Source organism: Vollenhovia emeryi, unplaced genomic scaffold (genome assembly GCF_000949405.1).
Source record: "Vollenhovia emeryi isolate VEMERY1.0 unplaced genomic scaffold, V.emery_V1.0 DF939211.1, whole genome shotgun sequence".
In the NCBI taxonomy this organism is placed as follows: domain Eukaryota; kingdom Metazoa; phylum Arthropoda; class Insecta; order Hymenoptera; family Formicidae; genus Vollenhovia; species Vollenhovia emeryi.
In genome coordinates, this window is record NW_011967155.1 from 415,912 (window position 1) to 443,706 (window position 27,795).

General features: G+C 47.2%; 1 protein-coding gene across 1 annotated transcript in view; it reads left to right on the plus strand.

Moving 5' to 3' along the window:
* LOC105561112 overlaps window positions 1-27,795 on the plus strand; it is a 114,816-nt gene that overhangs the window by 60,258 nt on the left and 26,763 nt on the right. Inside the window, exons 4-5 of the mRNA XM_012010809.1 lie at window positions 590-891; window positions 1,137-1,414. Coding sequence (XP_011866199.1) covers window positions 590-891; window positions 1,137-1,414 — 580 coding nt within the window. The remainder of the gene's footprint in view (window positions 1-589; window positions 892-1,136; window positions 1,415-27,795) is intronic.

Below are 27,795 nucleotides of genomic sequence, written 5' to 3' on the forward strand. Positions count from 1 at the left end.
TCCAGCATCCCCTTAACCTACTACGTATCTATTTGCGCCCTGTTGAATTTATAATCGGTCTTCGACGGATTCGTTGAATCTTCTTGGCATCGAGTCACTTTAAAATATTAAAAATTATGATTTACTAATAACATTATTTATACATTTATCGATAATAGCATTTTAATTCTCCGGGATGACGTGTAGCTCTGCGCTAACGCGAGTGATTAGTAATGCATAGGTCCTCGGTTCGATCCCCGGCCTTCGTCCCGCAATTTTTCCCGTTAAGGAAAGTTTACAAAATTCAGCGCTTGGAAGACTTTAAGCGCTCTAGCGTTGGATTCAGTGTTTAATCAAGATTAAGCACATGGATTTCAAGGAATTTTTAGAAATATCACGCTGATATAACTTAACGGTTGAAAGGCGTTCCCATAAAAGGGTAAACTTACAAAGAAGCATTTTCTGCATTCGGTGAAAGATGAGAAAAATATTTCCGGGTCTATTTGAAAATGTCTACGTGCGACGGTAAACAGTAACTATATACTTTACCGAACATTTTCTTTATATGCGTAACAGGACATTAATGATCAAGGACGATTGATCATTTCAGTTACTTTAGCACGCCAAGAAACGGTTACCCTCCGGGTTTAGACCCAAGGTTTCCAGCGTTCAAGACTGCAGCGACGCCGTTCGTTGGTTTGATGGCGCCGTTAGGGGCTCCGCAACCGTCGACTGTCCAGACGACCTCACCGCTCTCCAACAAAGATCCGAAGGAGCCGAAGCAGGATAGTCTCTTCGGCAACCCCGTGTTTCCGCCTATGATCGACATGTCGTCCACCCAGGCCCTGTTGCACATGGTGCGAACTGCCAACGCCGCTCAAAGCGCTGCGGAATTGGAGACGTATCTCAAAGGCAAGTGCCGTAGCAAGTTACATTTCCGTACCGGCAAACAAGTGATAGATATTAATGACATTACTTCAATGGCAAAAAGAGACCGCAATTACTTTTCGCTTGCGAAGACTTGGAGACTTTGTACTTTTTATTCGAGTTCTTCAATTTTTAATCGTTTAATGTTAAAAAGCCATTGACGCCTCGGTATTATTGATCGATTTCGAGAAAGATTCGGTAACAACGTTTCACTTTGTTTTGAAACTTAGGCGCGAACAAAAGGGACGCGGGGGTGACGAGTCCCTTAGACCTGTCGAGTCCCGGTGGCTTCGCACCTCGCAAGCGGCAAAGGCCGGAAACAAGGAGGTCCGAAAGCGTGTCACCCAAGCCGAAACCTACCGCGAGACCAAGCACACCTCCGCCGGTCAGGTGTCCGACTCTCTACGGCCACATACCTTGCGGCGACGGGCAAGCCGTGAATCGTTGGACCATCGAGGACGTCGTCAATTACGTCTCGTCGATCGACATCTGCGCCGAGTACGCACAGGTGAGCCAAGGGGATTTTTCTTATCGCGACGCGGTTCCTCGCGAGGAAAACTCGCGCAGACGATGCGCTTACGTCACTGTTCGTGCACGTTCGATCAAGCGTGTCGAATAAATTTTAATACTTTTTTTTTAAAGCGCGAGATTACAACGATTTTCCCCCGCGATAATCTTGCTCAAAAGACATTTTAGTAAATTTAGGAAAATGTAAGGAGAGGCAGTGGCTAAAAATGCTCTTAACCATTCGTGTACGGCGATCCGTTTATCCGTTAAAGTGAAGGAGAAAAAATCCGATTTCTCGATTCGCAGTTAGATTGTTGTATCGCGTTGAACCGCGTTGGATGTAACCACTATTTTTAATGGCTTTTGAAAGCCAACTCTGTAATGGTGCACGCTGTCATCTATCGCGCAATCTCTCCCCGACTTCTATGTTAGTGAGGCAACGAGGCGATCTAGAAGGCTTTGAATGACCTGGCATCAGTCAATCCGGACAGTCTGGCATTAGCGAGTAGGGAGAGACGGCGCGCCAGCTAGGAAAGTTCTATAATGACCCCTCGAAGCTAGCGTCGATCCTCCACCCCTCTCTAGTTTGTAATATCTATACTTTCTCCTCCCTCCTTCTCGTTCTCCTTCCCTCCGTCTCTCCTTCTCGTCCTTTTTCTTTCCTCTCTTCGTCGTCTCGAGGCGAAATACGCTCGCGCGCACCGTCTCGCAATGATAGTTTTTACGGACCACTTAACATTCGCTATCTCCGCGAAGTCGCGGGCGTGACCGTCGGTTTTCGAGTGTCCACTGAAGCTATCCGCTCATCCATCTCGGTGTAAACATCTCCTCTCCTTTCCCTCCGAGGAGCACGGCGTAACGACCACGCGGTCGGCAGTAAACGACCTTTCGTCGTAGAACTGGGGCGCGGTCCACTTTCCACGGGTGGCCCGGCGCGTCCTCGCTCGCGCTCTCGTCCGGGGATCGCGCGATGAATGGTTTCATAATTCGCGATAAAACGGAGAGCCCGTAATTACCGGGCTGCCGCCTGGTAGACGCAAATTGATTAATTACAGATAACCCGACACGCTTATCTCGCGCGTACACGATACGATCTTCCACTTGGCGGATCGGCGATGTCACGGAGCGGAGCTCTCGAACGCCGCGCCGCGCCACTCCTCGCACCGGCTTCGTGACAGAAGTTATTCCTCCGACTGTCACATCGTTCACTCACACCTGACAGAGAGCAAGAACCATGACTCCAGCGCGGTGGAAAAGTCCCTCATCCGTGTACACGAGTCGCAGTTTCTTCTCACCTCACTTTGGGAAGTTGTTTCGCAACGTAAAACCAAGACTCGCCGCAGCGGCTCTCCCGTGGAACCCTAATGAGTATCCCGCGGTAATTAAGATGGATGTAGCGTCGATAACGGGCTTTACATAAGTTTTTACATGAGTGCGCTTGATGACCGCGCGGACATCGATATACTTGCTAACGAGGGGACCCGCCGCTGTCCGATATCGGTGCCGCAGTTGTCCGAAGGCAAATTCGATCGCGTCACGATACCGCGGCCGTTTTCGGGAACCAGGCCGTCGCCGCGCGCCGCACTCGTAGCGCACCTTTTGCGTGCGCGCGGTATCCTTGGCGAGATAAGAATCGGTGTCGTGCGTGTGTCGTCTCGGGGTTCGCATAAAGTGCACACGGCCCTCGGCCGTATTCCACGACGAGGCACGGCCACGACGAGGAGAGCCAGCGGTCCTTGAGCCGCTCTTATCTGTATACGCTCTCGTGGTTGGCCCTCGTCATTCTTGAATCGAGTCGACGGCTGATCGAAGCGCTCGAGGACCCCGCCGCCGTCTCTCCCTCTCTCTCTCTCTTTCTACGCCGGCTCGCGCGGCGTTCGATTACATTCGAGTATTCATGAATATGCATGACGAGAGGTGGGCGCCCGCGAAAAAATTTACGGCCCCGACAGTCTGACGTTTCGAGGACCGCGACTGCGTTCGCGCGAGCGAGCACGCGCTCAACGGGGCCTAACGATAGCCGAGAATAATCGAAACTGACGTGTGCCTCCAGGGACCCCGCTACACTTCTCGAGAACCGGCGGTTCGAGAGGAACCCTCTGGTACCGGCCGTTTCGCGCTCGTAAACGCGCGTGGAATGACCGCTGATACATTGTTTCCACGAGAATCACGAATTCACTGCGATCGACAATGTAAAAACATTTGTCTCGCGGCGTACGAATTAATTACGCCGCGGGATCTCATTTTTCTAAGGTGGCACCGCGTAAAGATGGCGACAATTAGTCGAGCAATTTAGACGTCTCCGACCGATTATAAATGTCCGATTTAACGCGCACAGGCACGAACGGATCTTTGATCTCCTCTTCGCTAGCCGCCAATGAATGCGACTGTAACGATCACGCGAATACGCAATATCGAATCATTAAAACGTATATAAAGGTGAAACCTAAACAAATCGCTTAAGGTTTGGAAAGCAGAGCCGTAATATGCTCGGCACATCAACGATCCCGCGGTCGTCGTTTTGCATTGTGGAGCACATCTCGTGCACGCGCCGTTCGATTCAACCGTCGAGCCCGCCGCGCTGAAATCCGAAGGAGCTCCCGGCAAATACGGCACCGCGACGCGGATGAATCCTCTTAGAATTATGGCATCGAGATTCCAATCTCGCGGAGGATACCGCGAACTGATCGGCGGCGCGAGCGATCCTTTCCAGCGATCGTAGATCAGCTGGAATTATGACGGCGACCCTTACCCGCGATACTGACTGCATTCACTTTCGTTCGAGGCAACAGCGCGAAACTATCTCGGAAAAACGAAAGTAATTATCGCTGAAAGCCTTTACATACTCAATTGGTGCTTAGTACATTGATTATTTATTTTCACGACGGGAGAAGTTGGAAGCGATTGACCTATTCTCTGCTAATAATTATAATGAATACAGTTAGACGTACAAATACAGTTAGACTCGCTCGGGCAGTTACACGCCACCAGTAGTGGCGCGAGCAATTTTATCTTATTAATCGCCCTGGCGTGATATTATCCTCATTACAAAAGTCATAAAAATCGACAACTTGTTTATGAAAAAAATACTTTTATACACATAATTGTCCATTTAGACGCTTGCGGCAGTTAATGTTTAGTTGGTTTTTAGTTAGGCTTGAAACCCTGTGTTATCTCTGCAGTTTTGTTACTCGGCTGGGCGTCTATCGCCGGGGGAATCTCAGTGAAGCTTTCGATGACATACGGAGCGTCGTGCATTGCGCAAACGTGAAGAACGAAAGTAATTGTTATGTATCCGTTTAGAATTACGAGTCGCCGATCGCGAGAAGCTGACAGGTATGCAACTTGTGGTAACGGATAAGTCTTCTCCCTCGTGCATTAGGCTTAGGGCCGGTTTTATCCAGTTTGTTCTGGTACTTTGAGCGTTTTGGCCTTTTAGCCGAAAGAAACCTCCAACCTGAAGGGCTATACCCCTAAAGGGGTACGCGTGGCAAGATGCTCTCGGTGGTTGCCCGAGAAGTGGCGCCCGAAAAAACCAGCAGCGGTGTCTGGATTTCAACTTGGGTCTCTTCGTTCATTTATTTACTAAGCAGCGCATATTTCCCCGCGCCACGCTCGCCGGATAAGTCGTGCGGCACAAAACAGAATCCTGTAGGAATCGAAACGGGCTCGAGGAATTCGGGGCGAGAGGATTGAGGCAACCGCTGCACACATAAGCGTGCCCATGTGCCAAGATCACTCTGTCTCTGATCGTTGAAGAAAAATGGTGAAGGTGGCCCGTACGTCTTCCGCGATGCGGCGCGTTTCATCGATCGTTCGCGACCAGCATCCGATGAAACTTTAACCGGCGGATCGATCTCGATCGACCAGACGGGACGGAGATCGCCCGAAGATATTTTTGAACGACCATTTGCCTTTTCTATTTACCCTCAATCGACATCTCGGTCGAGTCCAACCGTGAACGTACGTTGAACGGTTGTTAGCCGTTCGCTGTCGCGTTACGTCGTGCAATTTTCAGTGCCCGACCATTTAAGAATTATCACGTTTCTCTCATCGCGGATAAATTGTGCCCGATAAATCATGATAAATCGCGCACTGCCACCAAGCCGCTTATTGACAGGAGGAAAATTTAGAATCGCATCACTTAGACTCACGCTCGCATTTGCGCTCATCTTTGAAGGTACCGGGGGACGCGGTCCTAAGATCCGAGAGATATTGCGCAAGAGCGTTTTCTGTCCTGGCTCTACGGCGAATCCTTTTCATCGTTCGCTCGCGCTAACAACGCGAGCTGCGCTTCGCAATATCGGGACGAGCCATCGAGCCGACGGATGGATATTTCTTCTTAACCCGGAGCGTGCTACGCAGCTCGGCGCGGCGCAGCGAGACCCAAAGCCGCGGACTTTCTAACGATTCGGCGCAAGGCATGATCTGACCCGGGCCGACCCCGCCATTCTCGTTGGCTACAACTAGCGTGTAGCACCGCACCGTCGCACACGTGAAGCGGGGGCCTCTTGGCACCGGTCAATTAATCATTAATAGGCGCTAATACCCCGCCGCGTATCGCGTCGATTACGGACGCGCGCGTCGAATGATGCGGGACGTTCTCGTTCTAGATTCCTGCGGCCTAAAGTCGAAGCGCGCTTCCTCCTATGTCGATCAATCCGCAATTCCGTCGGCCACGCTCGACACGCACGAAGGGTTGCCCCGACCTGGACGTCGGATATGTTTGGGAAAGGATCGTATGATGTTTCTATGATGGATGATCGATGAAATTAGAGATCGTTAAAAATGACTGTATTGTTGCGCAGATCGATTAGATACTTCCTGTACAGGCTGCCCCGAGCTTGCTATCCGCTGACCCGAACAGATTCCTGTATTTGGCTCGCTGTCTATCTGCCATTTCGATTTCGCAACTTGAAATAGCCGTGTCTCAGAAATCAAAGTAACATTAAGCTAATTGAGTTAACCAAGATGCAAATTCTCGAATATACATAATTCTCTCTCTCTGCTCAATTGATATAATCGCGATCTCTTGTCAATGTGTATAATCATTAACCTGCTTTTTCCAAAGAGCAACGTGTAATTTTATGTTAAAGGCGATTTAATGAATTAATTAAATTTATTGAGCACCTACATTCACCTGGCAACTGTCGGTTTTAGATAGCAATATCGCGGCGGTGAAGTGCCTTTAAGCATTGATTGTATGGTAGACACGCATCTAAACGTCCATAATGATAGCCCCGCGCGCACTTGTACGCGAGCATTTACACTATTTACGAAATTAATGATGAAAAGCGTATCGACTGACGTTAATGCGACCTGCTTACTCGCGTGTATCGTTCCGGGTACCTCGATATGGCCGTAGCTATAGCGACGGTTTTTCGCATTGCGATATTAATGAATCGTGTCGATAATTTTACAAATTCGATTTGCAACGAATTGTATCCGGCTTCAACGTTAGAAGGTAATGTGCTACGGGAAAGGCGAACAATTTACAGCTTCCGGATTACATTGATATTTTCAGACAGAAATCTCTCGTACATTTCGTTTTCAGTTTTACTGTTACGAATCTTATTTTTATAAACCATTTTTTATCTATATTTATCGTCGGAATTCAAGCTAGTATTTCACTTATAATTTTATGTGCGGTGTAAACTAACTGGAGAATCAAAACATACGTTAAAGCACGTGCGTCGAAATACACGGCTCGGAAAATAGAAGTAAAACGGTCAAATTATCCTGAAATTAATGACTTGAATTATCGTTTAGACATTAGTTTCGTTGGAATCATTAGATCGTTTGAGGTGGACTTAGATGCAAGTTGCTAATTAAATTATATGTAAATCGTTAAATAATTAATTTTATGAATCTTTATCGCTCATTTGTCTGTGAACGTTTTATCTAGCAAGAAAATATGAAAAAATAATACTCGACTCCAATATCGCGTACCGAAGTTTCACAAATTCATACACGCCGGCTCTCGGCGGCTAGTAATTGCAATTATTTGGCAATTAACGATATCTCTGTATCTCCGTCCCGGGCGAATAAGTCCGAATTCGCTACGGTGCATGCGAATCGTATTTAGAAAGTAGCCTCTTATCGCGGGCAGCGAGCAAACTGCCCGGGGATTTTCACGGAATCACTACGATTCGTCGATCGATTTAATGGTCGGCCACGTGGCCAGCGCCTATCTAATCGCCAAGAACGTTAATTAACCCGTGGGCCACGTGCGCGCTTTCTCCGATATCCTGTGTACGTACAGGCACGCGGTACCGCGCGTATGCACGTGAACGTTGCTACGGAAAGACACGTACATTCTTACGCGGACTTTAACGCCGTCTTTCTCCGCTTGACAGATCGCTACCGTGCGCCTGAAAGCGTATACGCTGATAACCGGCCTCAGCCTCTTTATCTCTAACGTTTATACAGAAATGCGTCGAGACGTGTTCATCAAACGTGAATTTAATTGCCGGCGACTAAGAGCGGCACGATTACAAATACTTGCAGTCATGTTATCATTTTTTCCCTCCCCCCCAGTCGAGCCAATCAATCTGAGAGAGAAGAATAAAAATCGCAATCGTACATCCATCAGGCCGTCAAATTAAAGGAAAAAAAGAACAAGTATTCTATTCGCGCAAGAAACGGAATGATATACGATCGCACTTTTCGTAGCTGTTACAAACTGTTACACAATTCGAGCGAATATTGGTACCGCCAGCGTAATACATTTTCTTAATCGCTGCCCACGATCGAGCGATAACGCGGTTGTTTATGTCCCATTCTTTCCTTTCGGGTTTCCTCTTTCTCCCGTTTTTCGCGCGTCGTTATCGATACTGCAGGCTTGCGGTCACTCGCGTTTTCTATGCGGCCGTCGAGCCGCTCTGACTTTGATGTCGGCCTGCCACATATTCTTGGCAAGTTAAGTGCTGCCCGCATCTTACACGCCGTTACGCGCGGACATTGTAATTTCCAGGCGGTCGCGAGCAACGAGAGAAAGATAGTGCGCGCATAAAGCAAGGTGTATTGACGGCCAGTCGTTCTCCGGAGTCGGGCTGCAATCAACATTTTATTGGCTCCAGCGGCGTATCCTCGCCCTGCCATAATTCTCGTCGCTCTCTTCCTTGGCGATCGTCCCGGTGTATCTCTTCCGGCTACCGCTCTCGTTAGCGCACGCTCGCATGAACAATGTCAGTGATTGAATTAGCGATAATGACGCATGTCAGCGGTTAAGTTGTCCGCTAGGAAAGTGCCGACTTTTCTACGTCTTCCTCGTCGCGATAATAATGTCACAAGGATACACCGGACACGCTGGCGATAATTTTAGCGGAGCCAGTTATCTCGAGTTCTCACGAACATTGTTACGCTGAGAAAAATGTCCTATTAAATATAATCGGATAATCCAATTACATAATAACAAACGGATTTATCCGATTAAATTGTACACGATGAAACACGTGATCGGTTTTTCACTCAAACTTCATCGATGGCCGCATTTCATCGGATAAATTTCCTCGGATGTATCCATAATTTAATCGGAAAACGTAATCGGAAAAATTAACCCTCGGAAACGCCATTTAATTGGCTTATCCGATGAAGATTTTTCTCAGTCTAGGTGAAGCAAACACGATCGTTACGCGGCAAGCATTTGATAGCAATCGAAATTAATTAACATCGGCGCACACGGACGTTAATCATGGCTGCGCCTTTCACTTCCGGATTTTCGTCAAACAATAATATGAATATAGTCTGAAAATGTCATAACATTTCTTCGAAATTACAGAACGTGATGCAGGCCTAACGATAATGTCTACGGTCGTAACTTTATGTGTCGGTTTTCCTAGATTAAAGATCGGCAACTTGAATGTCGGCGCGATATCCTCGACTCTATCGATTGATTCCTGCACGGCTCGTTAGAGCTATGACTAATTACAGCTCGTTATAGGTCAATGCTTAATTACACCGCGGGCAGGATTCCACCTCTACTTTCGGCCTTATCGTCTTCGTGATCTTAGAAGCGGCAACAGGTTCTCTCCCGCTGCCACGATTTTATGCACGAACACCATAATTCTTGCTCCGAATATCGTTGAACTCGGACGACCTCTCGCATTCACGTGTCACGAGCGACGTAACGAGAATTGCCGATTTATATTTATACATGCGCGCTCTGTACCACCGGTGTACGAGCATAATTAATTGAGCAGTAAACGAAATTAATGCTCATGTTGAATTTCATGCTGCACGAGCTGTCTTTTAGTTGACATTACGATCGGTGACGGAAAATGAGAGACTGGGGGCGAGCGTGAAATGCCGGCCGAAGAATTTATTAATGAGCGAGAGAGAAAAAAATGATAGTTCAGACTTTAGAAGGACTGCCATTATGTGACGCTTTTCCCTGATTTACGGAGAATGTAGAAGAGAAGCCTCTGTTTGCCGAACCGGGAAGTAAATCGCACGAGGTTTTTTTCCACGTCGCGTTGCACGAACAAACACATAAAGTGGTATCTTCGGCGCATCGCGTCGTTCTTTAAATGTCATGTCCTTGCGTTGCACAGTGATGTACGGATGCGCGCTATCGGAACGGTCGTATTAAATTTCTACCTGTCGTTTTACACGCCAGACGTTTCACCGACACGCACGATCGTACGCTCGTCCGCGTTGTCGCGAAAGAAGGATTCTCTACGCGGAATACTTCGGCGCGCTGATACGCATGATGTTGGAAAGAGAAAAAATACAACGAGTCATACTTTTCTTGGTCATTTTATTGGCAGAGACTCCTGCGAAGAAAAAGCAATTCTACAAGAACACGTCGCTCTTCTCTACGGCCTTTTAATTCATACTCGCGTAGGTGTTTGTGGCAGGTCCGTCGCGTGGAAACGACGGTAAGGATTCGCGCGCATTTTCAGTCCAATGCCACACGGCGCAAATCGAATAACGGACGTTCTCACGTTATACGGTAGCGCGCGATCTCTCGACTTCATAAGATTCCACCCTGCCCTCGCGAACGAGAGCGTGTGCGCGGCGAGCACGTGTTACGCGCGTAAAACTCCGTACCGCATTTCCCCGAAGAGGATTCGCTTCGCCTCGTTCGCCACGTATCTTGTTATCGTTTAAGGCTGATTACGAAACGCGGTAGCGCGCGGGCCGCTTTGAGGAGATGATTGCGCGATGATGAGGTCCGGAATCGCGAAACATCGGCGACGTGGTCGTCACGGCCGTCTCCTCTCTCTCTCTCTCTCTCGCTCGTCTTGCTTTAATCGTCGACGACGTTCCCGCCGCGCGCTGTCTTCCTTCTCCCTCGATACGCTTCTCCTCGAGTTAGCCTGATGAATGGCCGGTTCTCTATTCTCTTCCTCCCGCTTTCTCCGATTCTCCCTCGTAATCGTCCGGATGACAGATCTAGGTTGCCGGCGCTTGCATCACCCGTCGCGCGATCCTCCGCCGAGGGAACTCGTGAGGTTCCTCTTCCTCCTACGGGAACACGAGACCCACGTCGCCCGCGGGACCGTCCGCACCACGTGGGCCCCGTTCGTCTCGCTCGGTCCACGTCGATCATCGTCAAGGAAGTGCCGCGCGAGCGAAGCTCCGCGGGCTGCTCTCACCTTTCCCCGTGCATTTACGACACGCTCGTTATGGTCGCGCGAGTCTCGCTCTTAAAGTGGCGACGCGACAAGATAATCCGCAACGACATACAACATTTGCTTCGCTGACCTCGCGTCAATCATTAAACTGACTCAAATCTTAATCTCGCGAGTGTTTATCGCGCCTGGAAAAATTGTGCCAAGGAGAGGAAGGAATTGAATGTTTTCTCGCTCACGTCTTCCCACCGTCTCGCTAAAGTCAGTCGAGCCGGCCGAGTCTCGCCGGCAAACGACCGGGCGCTTCCTTTAAAGGATCCTTTAAAGCGCTCGTCTTTGGTGCACGTACCGGCACGTCCGTCCTTCCTGTCGCGTCGAAACGCATCTCGCGGCGGACTCACGTCTCCCCGCCGTTGTTTCTCATCGCCCCGATGTACGCGCGGCTCTTGGAAGACTCGGACGTCATAGACAGCTGGTATCTTTATCGTATCGATTCGGCTGACAAACTGGAGGGATACTGCAAGACGAATAGCCGATCTGCATGAGGTATGGAGTCGTGCGCGTTGCGATTAGTCAGGAAGACTCGGCGTCCTCGTGCTCTAATGGGCATCGTTAGCCGTTCAGGTAGTAAGGGAGAGGAGCGTGTCGGTACGCGGCCGGGATAGGCCGCTCTATGCTCTAAGCCTGACTCGGGTTAACGTCTAGTGCAACGACACGCGGCAAGTCCGACGAGCGAGAGACTGACGAGAAGACAACGCGGCGTATATATGCCCACGTCTCTGCTGCGAGAGTTGCATGGGTAAAGAGTGTCCCGGCTAATCATCCCACGATCGTCATCCGCGGCTTTTACCCCCTTTCATGGTAAGCAGAATATATGGCGAACGAGGAAGTCGTCGGTTTGATGAAAACGATACAACGTAAGACGTCTAATGAGCGCCGCTTAACCGCTGCTTCTTGCCACGCTCTCCGGAATCCACGCGATCCCCAACGCTTTTTTTCTCCATCAGTTTGATAATGGCAGGTAGATTTTTATGCCTTTTGCAAGCGAGCCCCTTACGTAACGTAGCTTTTACAGTGCGGATTTGTCACGGGAAAAGAAACTCGAAGGGGGGCTGGTACTTAATCGAAAGAGACATTGTCGTTATTGTTTCAATCTCATAATTAATCTTCAAGTTTATCGCTGTGTGCGGATACTCTATTTTTATTTAAAAAAATCAGATAGTGCGAAGATTTTTCACAAGTTTCGGAAACTTGACGTACTCGAGAGCTTTCAAAATCGAGTGCACGTTGCCGCGGATTACTACCGTTAAAGTTGGAAATATTATCGTCCATCATCTTCGACGTTCTCCTTCGCTTACCCGGCCTGTCGTTATATCCAGGAGATCGGAAGTGGGTCGTGATACGGGCGCGGTAGCCAGTCACGGCGAAGGTAACGTTAGGTGGGGTACGCACGATCTCATTCCTTGCACTAGGGTAATGATAATTAATCCACCTGGGACCGCTCCTTTCAGCCCGGCCACGCCAACGGTCAACGCCGGGGCGCCGTTGTTGTTCCTCCATCTCGCGTACCTCCTCTCCTCCACTTTGTCAAGACCCGCCGCTCTTCTCTCCCCATTAACCAATTAATAACGTCACCTAGTCCGGCGTTACCGTTCCGGTTCTCCTCGCCGCATTGACCCTGACGAACGGTACCTGCGAGCTAGGCCGGGTTCGAAGAACCCTTGTAGGTGATTATAACCCTGCGAGGACGCAATCTCCCCGCCGTTGGGAAATCGCTAGATTGTATTAGAGATTAGGAGATCTTATCGACGCCTTGCGTTATGATTACGCAAGGGATTGCCAGTTATATTATAACTATACTTACATCAAATCGAACAATAGCTACATATATAAAACACGTGTATATGTATCTCTATTTATTTTTTATAGACTGTATCGGGCGAGTAGATTCTCCTCGTAAAAAGATCGAGTGGTGTTTCTATCGTAAGGAAACGTTGCCATGTTAACATTAAATGCGAGGAATTTGTTTCTTCGTGAAATAATAATGTCTTAAGAAAACTTGTTTGGATAAATCTGTCTTTTTTTCTAGGCTATTAATCCTAGTTCTGATTGCACGATATTGTTCTTATACGTTGACCCTAGAGTATGCTGGTCTCGTTTTGTATATATTTATTGTAGAATTCTTGTATCAAGCAAATGTCGTCAAGTGTACCAAAAATTAGTAAAATTTTTATTTTTTTTCGTTTTTTATATAAAGTCGACCAGTATAGTCTAGATTGTGCTGCGTACTTTAATTCCGTAAAAGAGTTTTGCATTTCTGTAAAGCCAATTAAAAGATTACTTCTAAGAAAGAATGTCGATAAAACAGACGCCTTTAGGATCCCCTTAAGGTTTACTGTCGGTGTATACAATGCGTGTAAATACATATATATATATACATTGACCGTCTGCGTCAATTAATAATCAATTGTGGTTCTCCAACGTGAGAATGCATAATTAAATTTCTTGGCGGATGGAAGTCTGCTCGGGGGCAGGCCCGAAGCGCATGGAAACAATTTTCTCGCAACAGCTTCGAGCATCGCGAGGGCGCATTGCGCGATAGTGAGTAGTCGTTTATAAATTACAACTGTATCTTTCCAACTGCACAGATCGAAGGTGATAAGGTGCTTGGACGCGGCATGAAAGACCCCGGCCGCTCTATGCGCTTTTATCTCACCTCTCTCGGTACACGCCTCGTGAGAGATTGCGAGAGTAATGTCACGCTTGGCAATGGCCTACACAATTAACTCGCGTTACCCGCGATCCAATGTCTTTTTTCCATATGCAATTTTCTTCCGAGAATTCTCCCAAGATCGTGGGACGACGCGAGTCCGAGAGTCTTTCTGCGGCGTGTTAACGTAATTATTACGTTCTCTCTATCGTCCCTCACCCGCCTCTTTCGTCGCCCGACTGACATTAGCATCGTGACATTAGCGCGCGTCGCGCTGACATGTACGAACGTCCTCTTCGTTTCTCCGATAAATGAACGAGCGATTTAGAAGCAATAGCTATTTATAATTACGTATTCCATCTCCCGAACACCGCTGTCTGCGAGTCACTGATGTATACGCGATTGTTTCGTAAAGAGTGTTTTTGATGGAATGCGACATCGTGTTTAAGTATTCCTCTATCGCAATCTTAACCGGATTATTAATCTCCGTCCGACGTACACGGTTTCGAATCGCACGATTGTACCCGGGCCCGGAGTTAGACGCGACCGTTCGAGACCGCGTTGCTTCACGACGAGAATCAATCATATCACTCGCGTGTGTATGAGATTTTACTAATTGCATAACCGTCAAATAATGAAGTTAATAACGCGCCAAGACAAGGAAGGGAACCGGCGTGAAGGCGGTGTAAAGAATTTTTCTTCGATAAGTATTATTCACCAGCCGAATTACGTAAAGGATAACTGTATATATATGTGCGTGTAATTACGGAATTATTTCTCTCGTTGCTATTGCACAATGCGATAATCGTATGCGCAGCGTCGTGTAACACACCGAGGTGTTTTGTTTCAATCCCTCTTGTTCACGATCGCTTTTATGCACGATCGCTGCACCGCGTACGACCGGTGTTCGCCGCTGGTAGTACACATTGTCATAAGCGACTGGGACGAGCCGAGCCTCGGACCGAATGGATGGCCTCCCCGCCTCCGAGTGTGCCCGAGATTTATCGCTCGCGCGAGACGTCTCAGGGCCCGCGCGAGTTACGGACTTTCCCAGAGAAACGTAAGCAGACGATGGAACCGCAACGATTCTCCCGCTTTGTTTCTCCCTAGATCTAAGCTCGTCCCGTTGTCGTGCCTCTCACTGCAGACTCCGTTGCACACATTGACAGCGAAATTTATTATTATCCGAAAATAAACGGACGAAGATACAGTCTTTGCCAGCGTCGGCGATCGATCAGGTTCTCGCTTTGGATAAACGGGAAAATTGGACGGTTGTCAAATACAGAAATCATAATTGTTTCGTGTGTTACTGAAAAGTATATCGCAATATTGCGTCTATCGCCCTGATTCATTCCGCCTGTTTCGCTCTCTGGTTACCGAGGCAAAATTTGAATAATTCCTCGAAGCGTTTCGTGTCTGGATCGCTCGGAGGGCACATCAGCCCATGTGATTTACTTTTGGAAATAGCTACTTTGGCGTAGATAAGAGCGGCGACGGCGGCGCGAGCGAAAGAAGACCGACGATCAATCTTGATGCTCGGAAAGAATGTCTAGGATGATTGCGCGTATTTTAGGAAGGCTTGAAGAACCGGTCGCTCCCTCATTTCGATCTTCTCCCAGCAGGAAGGAGCCTGGGCATCATCGTTCGCGAAGATAATGAAATGATTTAACAGGAGGGGAGATACGCGGTCAAGAGCGATCGTCGGGTAGAGGATTCGCCGTTCGCATTAACCCCTTCGTACTTACGAGGCAAGTTATCTCGCTGCCCAAAATCTCCGTCCGTCCGACGTCACGGACGATACGTTTCGCTCGTGTGACTCTTCGGGCGAAAGTGCTCGATTCAAAAATTCACCGGCCACGTTAGACGCGAGAGAAACGCGCGTGGAAACGCAGACCTTGGGCCTTCGCTAAAAATTGGCGGCATCGCTCGCGAGCACTTTTGAGCCGTACTGTAGGATAAGATCGCGTCCGTCGGGCCCAACATCGGTCGGATGCTGCCGGCGGGGACAATTACGCAGATGTGTGCCTTGTGTGGAGCAGAAGAGGAGGACGCGCAAAAGCGTTTGGCGTGCGGGGTCGAATCCCTCTCTTCAGCATCGCGTCCGCTCCTCGCAGCCTCCTTCGTAGTCGCGCGTGCGTGTTCGTAGACACACCTACATAATGTAACCTCATCCCTCCTGCGATGGGAATTAGTATGCACTTCGATGAGCGATCATGTGCGTGCACGTTGAGCCAGAATCCCTCCTCGTCCTCTCCCTCGCGCGCGCGCGAGCACACGTGTACGTCTCGTACGGACGCGAAGGAAATCCGGGGGTGCGAGGGGGGAACGGAACGAGAGAGAGGCAGAAGTGATTACAGAGCGCGAGCCTCTGGTTGCCCCCGGCGCGTGCGTCCAGATCGACCATCCTCTCCCTCGTACAATCCTCCCGGTTTCACCTTTCCTGGAACACGGCCCCCGGGGGATTACCGTTGGATTTCAGCGCGTCGGTACTCTGGTATCCAGGAACGTTAACGCCGCGCCATCGTGCCGAGATACGCTGCAAGTGGGACCCCTCGACGGGTCCGGCCGCGTCAGGTGGCTTCAAGGACCTTTGCCACTTTCAAAACGCGTCTTAATTCCGCCGAAATGGCCGACGATACGCGCGATATCGCAACAATCAGATGGCCATCTTCGATTGCAGAGAAACACTGATACACGGCAAGACCGGCTAAGGCAAAAGTAACTACAATAACTAAAATGTTGCCGTATAAATAGCGGGGGCATCTACATTGTTTTGTGCTGCAACGTTCACTAAGTTTGCTGCACAAGGCGCATGTGGTTATCTCCACTACTTATGGGTATGACAATCACAGACACAGCTGTCCCAAGTATTACTATTTATTGGGGTTGTGTCAATCCTAATTAGACATGTGGCAACCATATCGGTCTCTCCGTGTAACATTGCAATCTCGACTCTTTTCGTTGAGCGAAAAACATACGGCGATGTTATGTGACAGCGTTACAAGAGGATAGAGGAATTTGACGTTCATTGGAAAATGGTTGTGGCGCCACGAAAAGCCAATCGTTATGTATCCACGGAGCGAAGCATTCTCGTAAAAGTAATGATTGATCTTAATGGGCAATAAGACACTCGGTGCACGAGATAAGAGAAAATGAGTGGCGATTAACGTCGGGATCGGTTACGCAGCGCGGACACGCGACAACCGCTCGTTTGTGGTTCGCGTTATTCCCGACGTGACGGATGGCCGCGTTAAAGTCGAAACTTATCGTCGATCTAACGTGAGGTTCAATTAAGGATGGAACGCGGGAAAATCGTGAGTGCTTTATTACGATATTCCCTCCTGCCGTCGTCGCCGCGGCTATTTACGTGCGAGAAAAGCGAGCTTATTGGACTATGAAGTCAGATATCGCGGATACAGAGCGAAAGAAACAGCTACGCTGATGAAGTTGGTGCGACGGAGGGTGCGCCGTATACACAGTTCTTAAGGGGATGCTGGAGTGATTCTGCACTTTTGCACCTTTCTAACCTAAAAACTGTCAGTTCGCGGAAACATTTGTGTAATATACAAATGAAATGGCTTATGTGTACAGATCGAAAGCAGCTTGCTATTCCGGCCAAATGAAAGAACAATATGGCATCACTGAAACTAAGTTTGTAAGTCTAATAAAAAATAATAGTGAGCAACACACATACTACATGTACACAGAGAGAACGATTTCTTTGGATTTAATAAATTTTATTGTATCGAAACAAATTTGATATTTGGAATGGTCCAAACAAATGAATGTTTGAATCAATAAGTACGATTGTTTCAATTTGAAATAATATATTTGTTTGATAGAAGATATCTGGAACAATGATGCCGTGTGAACCGTGAAGATATCGGAAGATAGACAAATGAAAATCACGCATAGATACAGGAAACTCCTGCTTGTGCGTGTGCGTGCGCGCACAGGGAGCCCATAGACTTATACTGTAAGTCTATGAGAGAGCCATCCTCTCTAACCTCTAACCTCTAACTCTAACCTCACCACCGCTGTCGCGATGTGGCAGACGTTCCCGAACGGCATCAGTGACAGGAACGTATATTAAACAATGATATTAAACAATGCAGACTATCGGGCCTCGCGCGGGGTGATGCAATCGGGTAATGCAACCCCGAGGATTAAAAATTTCTCTTTAAGTTAAAAAGACGTACGGTTCACATCCCGAACGGAACTGAAGCCAATAAATGAATATGTATTTGTAACCAAATAATATATTATTTCGTTGAAAGATATTACTTCAAATAATAGTGTTCTTTCGATTAAATAATACAGGTTGTTTGAATGAAACAACAAAATTTGTATTCAAACGTTATAATGTTTCGTATAAGCATATATTGCTTCAACGAAACAAATCTCAATCAAATAAATAGAAATACTAAATTCAAAGAATCCTTTCTCTCTGTGTACTCCCAGGTAGCACGCCATATCTAAAAGACAGCTTTAAGACGTCTTTAAGTCAAAAGACGTCTTAAAGACGTCCTTATGATGTCTTTTAGATATGTGTGCTACCTGGGCTGTATGTATGTGTTGCTCACTATTATTTTTTATTAGACTTACAAACTTAGTTTCAGTGATGTCATATTGTTCTTTCATTTGGCCGGAATAACAAGCTGCTTTCGATCATCTGTACACGTGCCATTTAATTTGTGTATTACACAAATCTTTCCACGAAACAGACAGTTTTAAGTGCAAAAGGTGCGAAAGTGCAGAATCACTCCAGCATCCCCTTAAACGCAAAGCTTATCATTCTGACGCGTCTCAACAAATGGTACCTTCGTCATATCGTGACTTGGCCCAGTCTCGTCAGCTTTGTTCCGCGCAATTGTCCATTGCCGCGGTGAAAACGCGAAACCATAGCGATCGCAATTAAGCGGTCGACAAGTCATGAACCCGCAACCTCCCCGCGAGAGCGCGGAAATGTACACGCGGCCTCGGTCTTGCCTCCTCTCTCGAGGACGCTAAGCCGCTGCGCACGCTGAACTTTCACCGCAATTAAGCTAAAAGCGCAATTTCTGCGGCGACCGCGTTCACTCCTACTGGGGTTAATAGCTCCGCGCAATATCGCGCGCGACGTAATTCCGCGGGATTCCGCGCCGAACGGATTTAAAGTTGAAATCGGGTCTATCGCGCGGAGGAATGCGTTTAACGTCCACGCTTCGCGAGAAATTCGATTTAATTCTTGAGAATGATATGTAGCTATAGCAAGCACTTGCGAGAAACACTTCGTCTTAACATGTCCTGAATTTATCAAGGATGAATCTCCATGGCAAGTTGCCGAAACTAAATCTTGAACTAAATAATATTTGGTATTTTGTTACGAATGAAATGGATTAAACTGTTCTGCAAGAGAGATAATTTTCACGTGGATAAGAAATGTACTGTATTAGTATGTTAAAAATATCGCAAAATTTAGAAAGAATTCCTCTTCGGATTCCGAAGGATTTCATTCCTTTTTTTTCAAGCGCCGTTGAGGAAGGCACCTGAACGGAGAAAAACTTTGCGACGCGACGCAAACGAATCGTGGTCGAAGAGTTAAGGCGTGACGAAAGAAAGGTTTTGTCGTCGAGATTTACGCACGGATGCACTCATAACCGTGAATCGTGCGCCGTGGCCGATGGCTCGGCCATTATTATTACTCTAATCCACATCTGCATTGTCATTAGAGACCAGCGACGGCCACAGCTCCTTTAACTTGGTCGATACCGCCTCTCGGCGGAAAGACGGCGTTTCGTATCATTTGTCTTATCTGGAGAAAGCGAGGAGAACATTCGTTTCCCGAGGATCTCCGAAAAATGAGAAGCGAGATAGGAAATTTTATGCGCTAAATCATAATTTAAGAAATACTTCAAATAGCTACGATCTGATGAAATAATTTCTTAGGAAAAATTTGATACTGTGAATCGAAAAAGCATATCTGTCGGTACAATGGATATTAGGTGAGAAGTGAATGAATATATCGTGTAAGAACAGATAAGCTACTTGTGATCGCTATTTAATTTCGCGAGATGAAATCCCGAAGCTTCGAAAGTCGCGAATTGGAGAGGAGCAGGCAGAGGAATGCGCGAGATCGCTCCCTCTCAGCGGTGGCGTGCAATTTAGAGCGTCTCATAGCACGTCTTAATTTTTACCGACGACTCATTCCGTCTTAATTTTGTAGCTGGCAAAATTGAATCGCACTCAGGTAGGCGCCGACACTTGATTCTCGCCGCTCGCGTTTCGAAACGGGCGACGGACGGGAGTTGAATTTTTCTGTCGTCGACCCGCGCGAGACTCCATCGCATGCGTTATCCATTCCCCCCCCCCCTCGTTCTCCCTTTACGATCCGGCGGATTTCTCCTCGCAGGTGCCGTCTCCTTATTGACGCCGCGTCCGCTCCGAATTGAGCAATTACGCGGCAATAATTAGGCCCCGACTTTATATCTCCGTAAATTACGGCGCGGTAGCGGCGCGGCGTAGCGATCGAGAGCCGAGGCGTAAGAGAGAGGTATGGAGACAATGGGGTCCTCGCCGGAACAATGGCGCGGCCCCACATAGTTGGGGCACGGTTCAGCGCTATAAACAATACCGTGGAGGAGCCCGGCTGATAGGGTCGCGGGGTCAGCCCCTGTGGGAGCTCATGACTCTCTTTACTCCTCTTCATCCGCCGCCCCGCGTCGCCCCGGCTCCGCTCCACCTCCCCAGCTTCCTCCTGAACGAGGTCACGAAATTAATTTTTCACCGTGCACGAGCTCGTACGAGAGAGGTCCCGGCGTGGCCTTACGGACCCCTACGGGGTTTACCAGCGTTTGCTACTATACGTGCTCGCGCACTCGTACACCTCCTTCGATATATAGATAATTCGACGAGAAGTTTTATTATAGGATACTCTCGTTAAATTCACTCAGGACCGGATCCACGTACGTATCTTGGGATATCGGGACGGTTCTCCGTACTTTTGGAGATTTGCAAGTAGGAAGAAAAGCACGCGATAAGAAACAAATTGTTATTACGATGTTCTATACTTGCAACGTTGGGAGCAAAGTCAATGCTATTTGTAGACGTTGGAGTGAAGTCATTTTAATCTTTAAATCTTGATATTCTCCTTTTAACCTTGGGTTCTGCCGATCGTTTCAGGTTTCGCTCTAATTCAGAAATTATCAATTATAGCACAGCTCCATTCGAATACATTATTCGACGATCTAATCTCCTCCCGATCTGAGCTTTCCGCAATCTAGAACGTGCGTTCCGGTATCTTCGCCGCATTACACGGTCTCGCGGATACGTGTGTATGTACCTGGCGCGGACCCTGCAGGCCCCTCGCGAAAAGGTCACGGTAAGGTCAGGTAATGACGGCCCGAACTCTGCAATCACAGAAGCGCGCACGCCACGTGGCTTTGGTATACGCCTTTAACCGACCTCACCATGCCGGATCCGACGCCGAGACCGGGATCGATGGAAATGCACAACGCGCCACATTGCTACGACGACGGTAGTCCTTCTATTGTTCGACGGAAACGTTCTCCGTATCAGTAATGAGGGCGTATTGATAGAGTGAATGTTTATATTCAATTTAATTAAAATTCTGAATTCTTAATCATTTGCAAGGGAGCTAAAGGCGCCACGCTGAAACTTATAGAAACTATCTTTGTCTCGCGCAGCAGCAATACAAGCTTGCCTTTTCATTTTCTTCATATATATTTGTAATGTTATTTTGAAGAGCGGCAATTCGCTAAATGATTTGAATAAGTGATTGAAATACGGGTCACGAAGCTTCCCAACAACGTCACGAAATTAAATGACTCCGGCCGTCGAGCCAATTCGAGAGCGATAAGAAACAGAGGAGTTGCTCGAGTCGCGCCGAGTCATTCCCTTGTAATTATATGTACCGCATGGCCAATAGGAGGTCCCTGTATCGACAATTAGGGCATTTCGGCTTCCCATTTAACGGCCCCTCGATTGATTCGGATAAGCCCTGTAGCGTTTCTTCCTTCATTATCTTTTTTATGATCGGTCGCGCTGGATCCTCGAGTCCGAGATCGAGAGTACGCGTAATGACTTTGGAGAGTATCGTTTACGATGCCGAAGTAAAAAATAATGACGCGCTTGCATAATTCAGAAAACACATACTTGCTCGCTCTGTTAATTGGTTGTTAAATTCGGGTCGCTGGTTCACGGGCGCTTTTTAATGCCATTGCCATAGCATTGTTCGGATTATCGAAGATATATCTCACTTTTTACTCGTAATAATCGATTGGTACAATATTTCTAAGCAACGCTTAGTTTACGTTATAAAAGAATGTTCGGATTAATAATTTTCTTAATAGAAATGTAACGTCTTTTATTAAATCTTGTATTAAATAGTAAAAGTTAAGATAGAGTACCCGGCACGTTAAACATGCTTCTCTTTCTCTCGCGAGAAAGATAGCATCATTAGTGACTTCATTATAGTTGGACATTACCAAATGCTCTATGAAGATTAGACTCCTTTTCTCTTGGAAGCTGCAGGTCTCATACTTTCATTCTCCTGTAGATCGACAAAGATCCGCGAGGATGTCAGAACATTCAACCTCGAATCGCGGAATCTTTCTCGGCGCGTTCCTCGCAATTATCACGGCACCCGCATCGATCGTAATTATATACACGAGTTCGGTATCAGCAGTGCCAATCGCGAATGCATTATTCATAAACAGAACCAACACCCGGCGCTTGCCACTGGTTGCAAGTGTCGAAACGTGAACGGCACGACGTTAAGAAAACCGTACGTTTTTCGCGAAAGTAACAATAGAACGTTTCTATTCAATTGTTACTTCTGTTATTTCTATTTGACTCGATGAAATACGAATTTACTTGCTGAAAGCTAAAAGCGTTTGTCGATATTCGAGGGAAAAATCCGAGTTACACTCCGTTTACAGTGATGCAATAGATTGTATCGAATTCAGTACACCGAAGGTGAAACGACAACGTTTTAATTACGGCTCGTTCTCCGTCAGTGAAATGATTTCGTTAATAAAGACTTTTTTCGCATCTGTGCGGAATGTAAGCAGATAAGAATCTCTTGACACTCCAACAATCAGCGGAGGCTTTGAGAAAAGCTGCCGGGGTTTCATAAATTGTGACGGTCGCGAGAGTCGGCGCGAGCGTTGCGGGGAAAAGCGTATTAATTAATTGCCAGATAAAAATTGCCGTCCGCGATACCATCTCGCAATTCTCGCTTGAATCGTGCACTTCTATTGCGGCGCGATATTAAATCACAGACTCCTCTTGCCAGTCGCCTTTTAACTCTTCTAATTGAGTGATTAACAGGCAGCTCCTTGTTTCTCGCGTTACGAAAGTCCAGATACGTCGTCTCGTTGAGGAGCGTTTAACGTGATTTCGTTGAAAGTGTTGCGCAGCACACCGACCAATTTCATGGCGTAAGGGCCAATGTATTTCGCTTTCTATTGCAAATTCACTGTCATTATCGTGACAATGGCGATGATCACACGCTGAATTCGTGTTCCCAAGGAAGCGGTTGTTAGACTCTGTTGTTCTCCGTCCGTCTTCTCACTGTTGATTTCCCAAACTACAATTCCGAATACTCAGATTATTTTCACTCGCGCCGATAATATCCTGCTAAAAACACAAGAACATTTCCGGAGATGGCTCCGACGACAAAAATGACAATTCAATTTCTGGACCGGATTTATTTCGCTGGCTTAAACGTTAATTAACATTCTCTAATAACCGCTTCGACTTGAAGCCGCGGGCCAATTAGTTCTATCGCGTAACTAGCCTTATTAGCTTCTGTCTGTTTTCATTCACAAACGAGATAACAAGTAATTGCGCTCCGCTTATAAGTACTGCAAGTTTTGCAACAACCACTTTGCCATATCGCGCCGCGCGCTCGTCATGCCATCCATTGGAACAGAACTTCCGCGTGGCGTGTTAGGAAGAGAGAAAAACAGGGAATCTTACGCGGGACGAGAGCGATAAAGAATACGCACCTCGGGCCTTCGACGGGACAACGCGGATATCGAGAAAGAAGTTCGCTTTGACGATCATCGGTCGCTCCGGGCTGCTGCGTGGACCGAGATACGAAGGACACACCTGGTGTGCGAGGACGCGGAACGACTTACTCGGCATCGCCGCGCGCCGTGTATATCTCGCTCGATTCTGTTGCGGGACACCTTTTACGCTGGCATCACCCGCCGCGATTTTAATCCACGCAGATACCCATTACGCAATTCCGCGCGGTTTTTCCTGATCTGATTATACCGTGCCCCTTCGGCAGCGTCGTCCTCGTTGTCGTCGTCGTCGTCCTCGTCGTTCGTCCATAACTGCGAATACAGTTACTCCTCGGAGATCGAGTAATCTATTCACCCGGACGCGATCCATTTCCTGCACGAGAGACCGTGTGCGATCCAAGTGGAATCGGTTTCGGTTGCTGGGATACCTATTTCATCTGTGACAAATGAGCCTTGATTATTTCTGAGAAAAAGTTTACGAAACAATCGTTACTTTTATCGGTATGAATGTTACCCGCGTAACTCATTCATGTATATTTTGCAGAATCGACGTGTAAAAATGTCTTCGCGTTTATTTCCGTTCGTCGCGAATCTGGTATTATAATAGTGCAAAAATTTTCGTTGTGTCTCTTCAATCGATTGTCTTTCCCTTACGGTTGCTTATATAACGTGAGTGTGCGATACGAATGTTTCATTGTTGTTTCTTTTTTATTGCAATCGCTTGGTTCTGTGTGAAAGGCCATTACGTAAGGAATTATTAATATTTCCAACGTAAATCGCGTTTACATTCATGTTAATTCAAAATTACAAAAATGTCACGGCATATCGGGCATATCGGCTGCAGAGCGTTTCGTGTTAAACGACATACATGAATACCTTTCGGGTTCGCGCGCGATAGATATTCAAAGCAGCATCCACGTGCTTATCAATATTTATAACGAATGAGCAAACAGCCTTACATACTAAGTAGCGGTTTATTAAAAATAATGAGGTTGCATCGATTATATTGGCCGTATGCCTGCAATTTGATGATTAAAAATGTGCTATGTAATTATACCGTATCAGTTTTAGAGTGCATTTTAAAATATCCCGCTGTGAAATTAATAATTACATTATCTTAATATCCACATGTTAGTAAATTTATGTCTCTTTTACTCAGGCTACGTTAATATTAATGCTACTGTAAGTTTTTACGTAAATTTAAATTAGTTTCCATTGGAAATCGTTCTAGAGCTTATTCAACTAGAATACCATCGTATCGAAGAACCTACATCAAATTTACTTAAAATTCTAGGCTGCGGATTAACATAGCCAGATTCAATGAGGCGAACAAAGTAGACGAGTCAAGCAAAGGGGGAAAGAGAGAGGGAGAGAGGGAGCAATGAGGGCGGAACTATTACATTTTTAAATCGCGCTGAAATATTAGCTGTGGCAAAGTGAGATTGGGCCATCAGTTCGATTCGCACTTTGCCTCTTTTTCGCGCTTCCAAATTTAATTTCCCGGCATCTAATCTGAAATCTTACTTGTCGCTCGGTGTGATCGAAAAACGCAAAACTTTATGCGACGCACGTGCAATTCGAGTGAAATAAAACTTTGGCACGTTATCTCGCTAGACTTGCAGGCCCGCTGTAATCGATACGAGGCCCCATTTAATCCGTATTATGTTCTACCGTGGACGCATAAATCTCGGGTGAGATCGCGTCCGAGGATGAAGTGGACGGTAAGCTGGGAAAACGAGTCCCGTGCGATCGGGAAGGAGCCAAGGCGGCAGTGGGCATTCCTGCACGTCATCGTGTCCGCCCAGTGGCTCCGCCGAATCGCGGGGGACCCCTTATATAATTAACCATTAAATTATAAGTTTGGCTATCGCCGGCGAAGCTCAGCGCCGGACTAGAAGTAATTACTTGCCCCCGGAGGACCTGCGACGGCAGCCTCGGGATCGAGATCCGCGGGGGGAAGGCGAAGAGATACTTTCGCAGGATGAAGGAGAGAGAGAGAGAGTGAGAGGGGGGGGGAGGGTAGGGGGAAATGAAAAGGCAGCTACCTTACTTTGGAGCGTACGGAATTGCTAGCGCTGTCGGGCTCCTTCCACCGGAGAGTATAATGATCGGAGGCGGCGCGTTTTGCCTTTTTAATCGGCATTAATCGCGCCGGGGGCTCTCCGTTCCCGGGGACGCGCCGTCGTTATTCGGTATCGCAACGACCCGCGGTGATCTGCATGCAGAGTGCGTATGCATTTTTAATCACCGCGCCGACGTACGAGCGACGGCGACACCGGCGGCTCGCACAGCTGCGCCGAGGCCGCGGCTTCGTGTTTATGCACACCGCGGCCGGTTATTACACGCGAGAATACAGTATACAGTATCCACCGCCAGTTATGTATTACAATCTTATTTTGTTAATCGTCTCCCGTAGCGCATGCCGCGCGAAGCACGCGAATGTATGATTATTGAAACTCCCAATTTTTCCCAAAACGCATCTCGGCGTCTTGTTCCTCTTCAACACTGGCCGTACGTAGCAATTTTAAAGAAAAACGCTCTCTGCTCCGCATAACCGGCGGGCCCTTTCTCGAGGCTCTCTACAGCGAACGAGGAAGAAATTTTTCGGATAAAATAAATCATAATTTCTTTCGCATAATTAATCGGGCGAGGATTAAGTTGGCTTGTCGTAGAGCGGGAAGAATGTAATGCCAGCGATAAAGTGGCTGCCGCGAGAGAACGTGCTTCGAAATCATCGAATTAACATTCGAGTATGTTAAGTAATGCGACGAGATACAATCGCGACTCGTAAAACTAATGGTGAGTCCGGGTCGGCCAGCGGCCGAGGGGAGGCGAAACTGATTTACTCGGGGCACGCGGCAGCCGCTTTAATTCCTGCTCCGATGGAGCTATTATTGTCTCTGATTAACCGAGATGTCTGCGCGATTGCCGCGAACGATTGCGCTACGGATAAGACAAACGTCACGCTGAAAACGCGGGGGGGGGGGGGACATGCCCGCCGCGCTGTCGATATCGACACGTTCTCCCTTAAACGCCTAGAGAACAGTTGTAAGATAAAAATTCACATTTAAGAAAGAGACAGGAATAGACGTTACGCGCCCGGAAAAAAAAGATTTATTCAGGTTAGACAAATGGGATACGTTGAAATCGTGTTCATGTTTCTTTGAATCTACTCAATTTTTATTCACTTGTAAAACATTTGCTAGATTCGAAGAAATAGATAGGAATTCTCTTAAAATTTCCAGTCTCGATGGAATTTTGGTTAAAGTAAAGAAATCATTTCTTTAAAATTACACGAAAGCCTGGTAAGAATTTGATTTCAAACAAACTTTTCCCTGGGTGTGTTTCCCGATACAATGGCGGGTGACGTGTATCGCGCAATTGTCCAACGGGGAATAGCATTCTTTCGTTGGAATTCTTTGCGCGATTCTCCGATTCGAATCGTACATGATCAGACGATCATCGAGGATGCGGCGCCGGAACGTTCCATAGCAGGGACATAATGCATTAACCGTTCGAAAGTTCAGTCTTTTCTTTAGTCATGCAGAGAAAATTTGTCCTAGAATCCGTAATCGATTCTCTTCTTTTTCTGCCGCTCTGCAGTCTGCATACTTTGGTTTTTGGGACTCGGAAAAAATACATGTCACTCGTTATTTAACTATGTCATTTTTAATCGCACGATTGAATTAGTGTTTCTGCAGGAACAATACTTTTGTTAGGAAATATTATGCGAATAATGTTATACTCTTTTCATCTATACTAATGAGGGTCCTTCTCTTTGTTTCAGGTAAGCGTTTCCTTCCTAACTACCAATATCGCCGTCCAGCTTCAATCGCAAAACATGTCGTTGGTCTCCAAAAGGTATTTAATGTATTGATTAACAAGAGAAACATACATGTGCGCGCAAGGCCGTAGCCAAGGGGGGGGGGGGGGTCCGGGGGGTCCGGACCTCCCCCGAAACCTCCTCCGAAATAAAAAAAAAACCGAATATTAGTAAACATTATGTTCAATACGATAAACGTAATTTTTTTTACTAAAAACTATTTGATTTCCAGAAATAAGTACC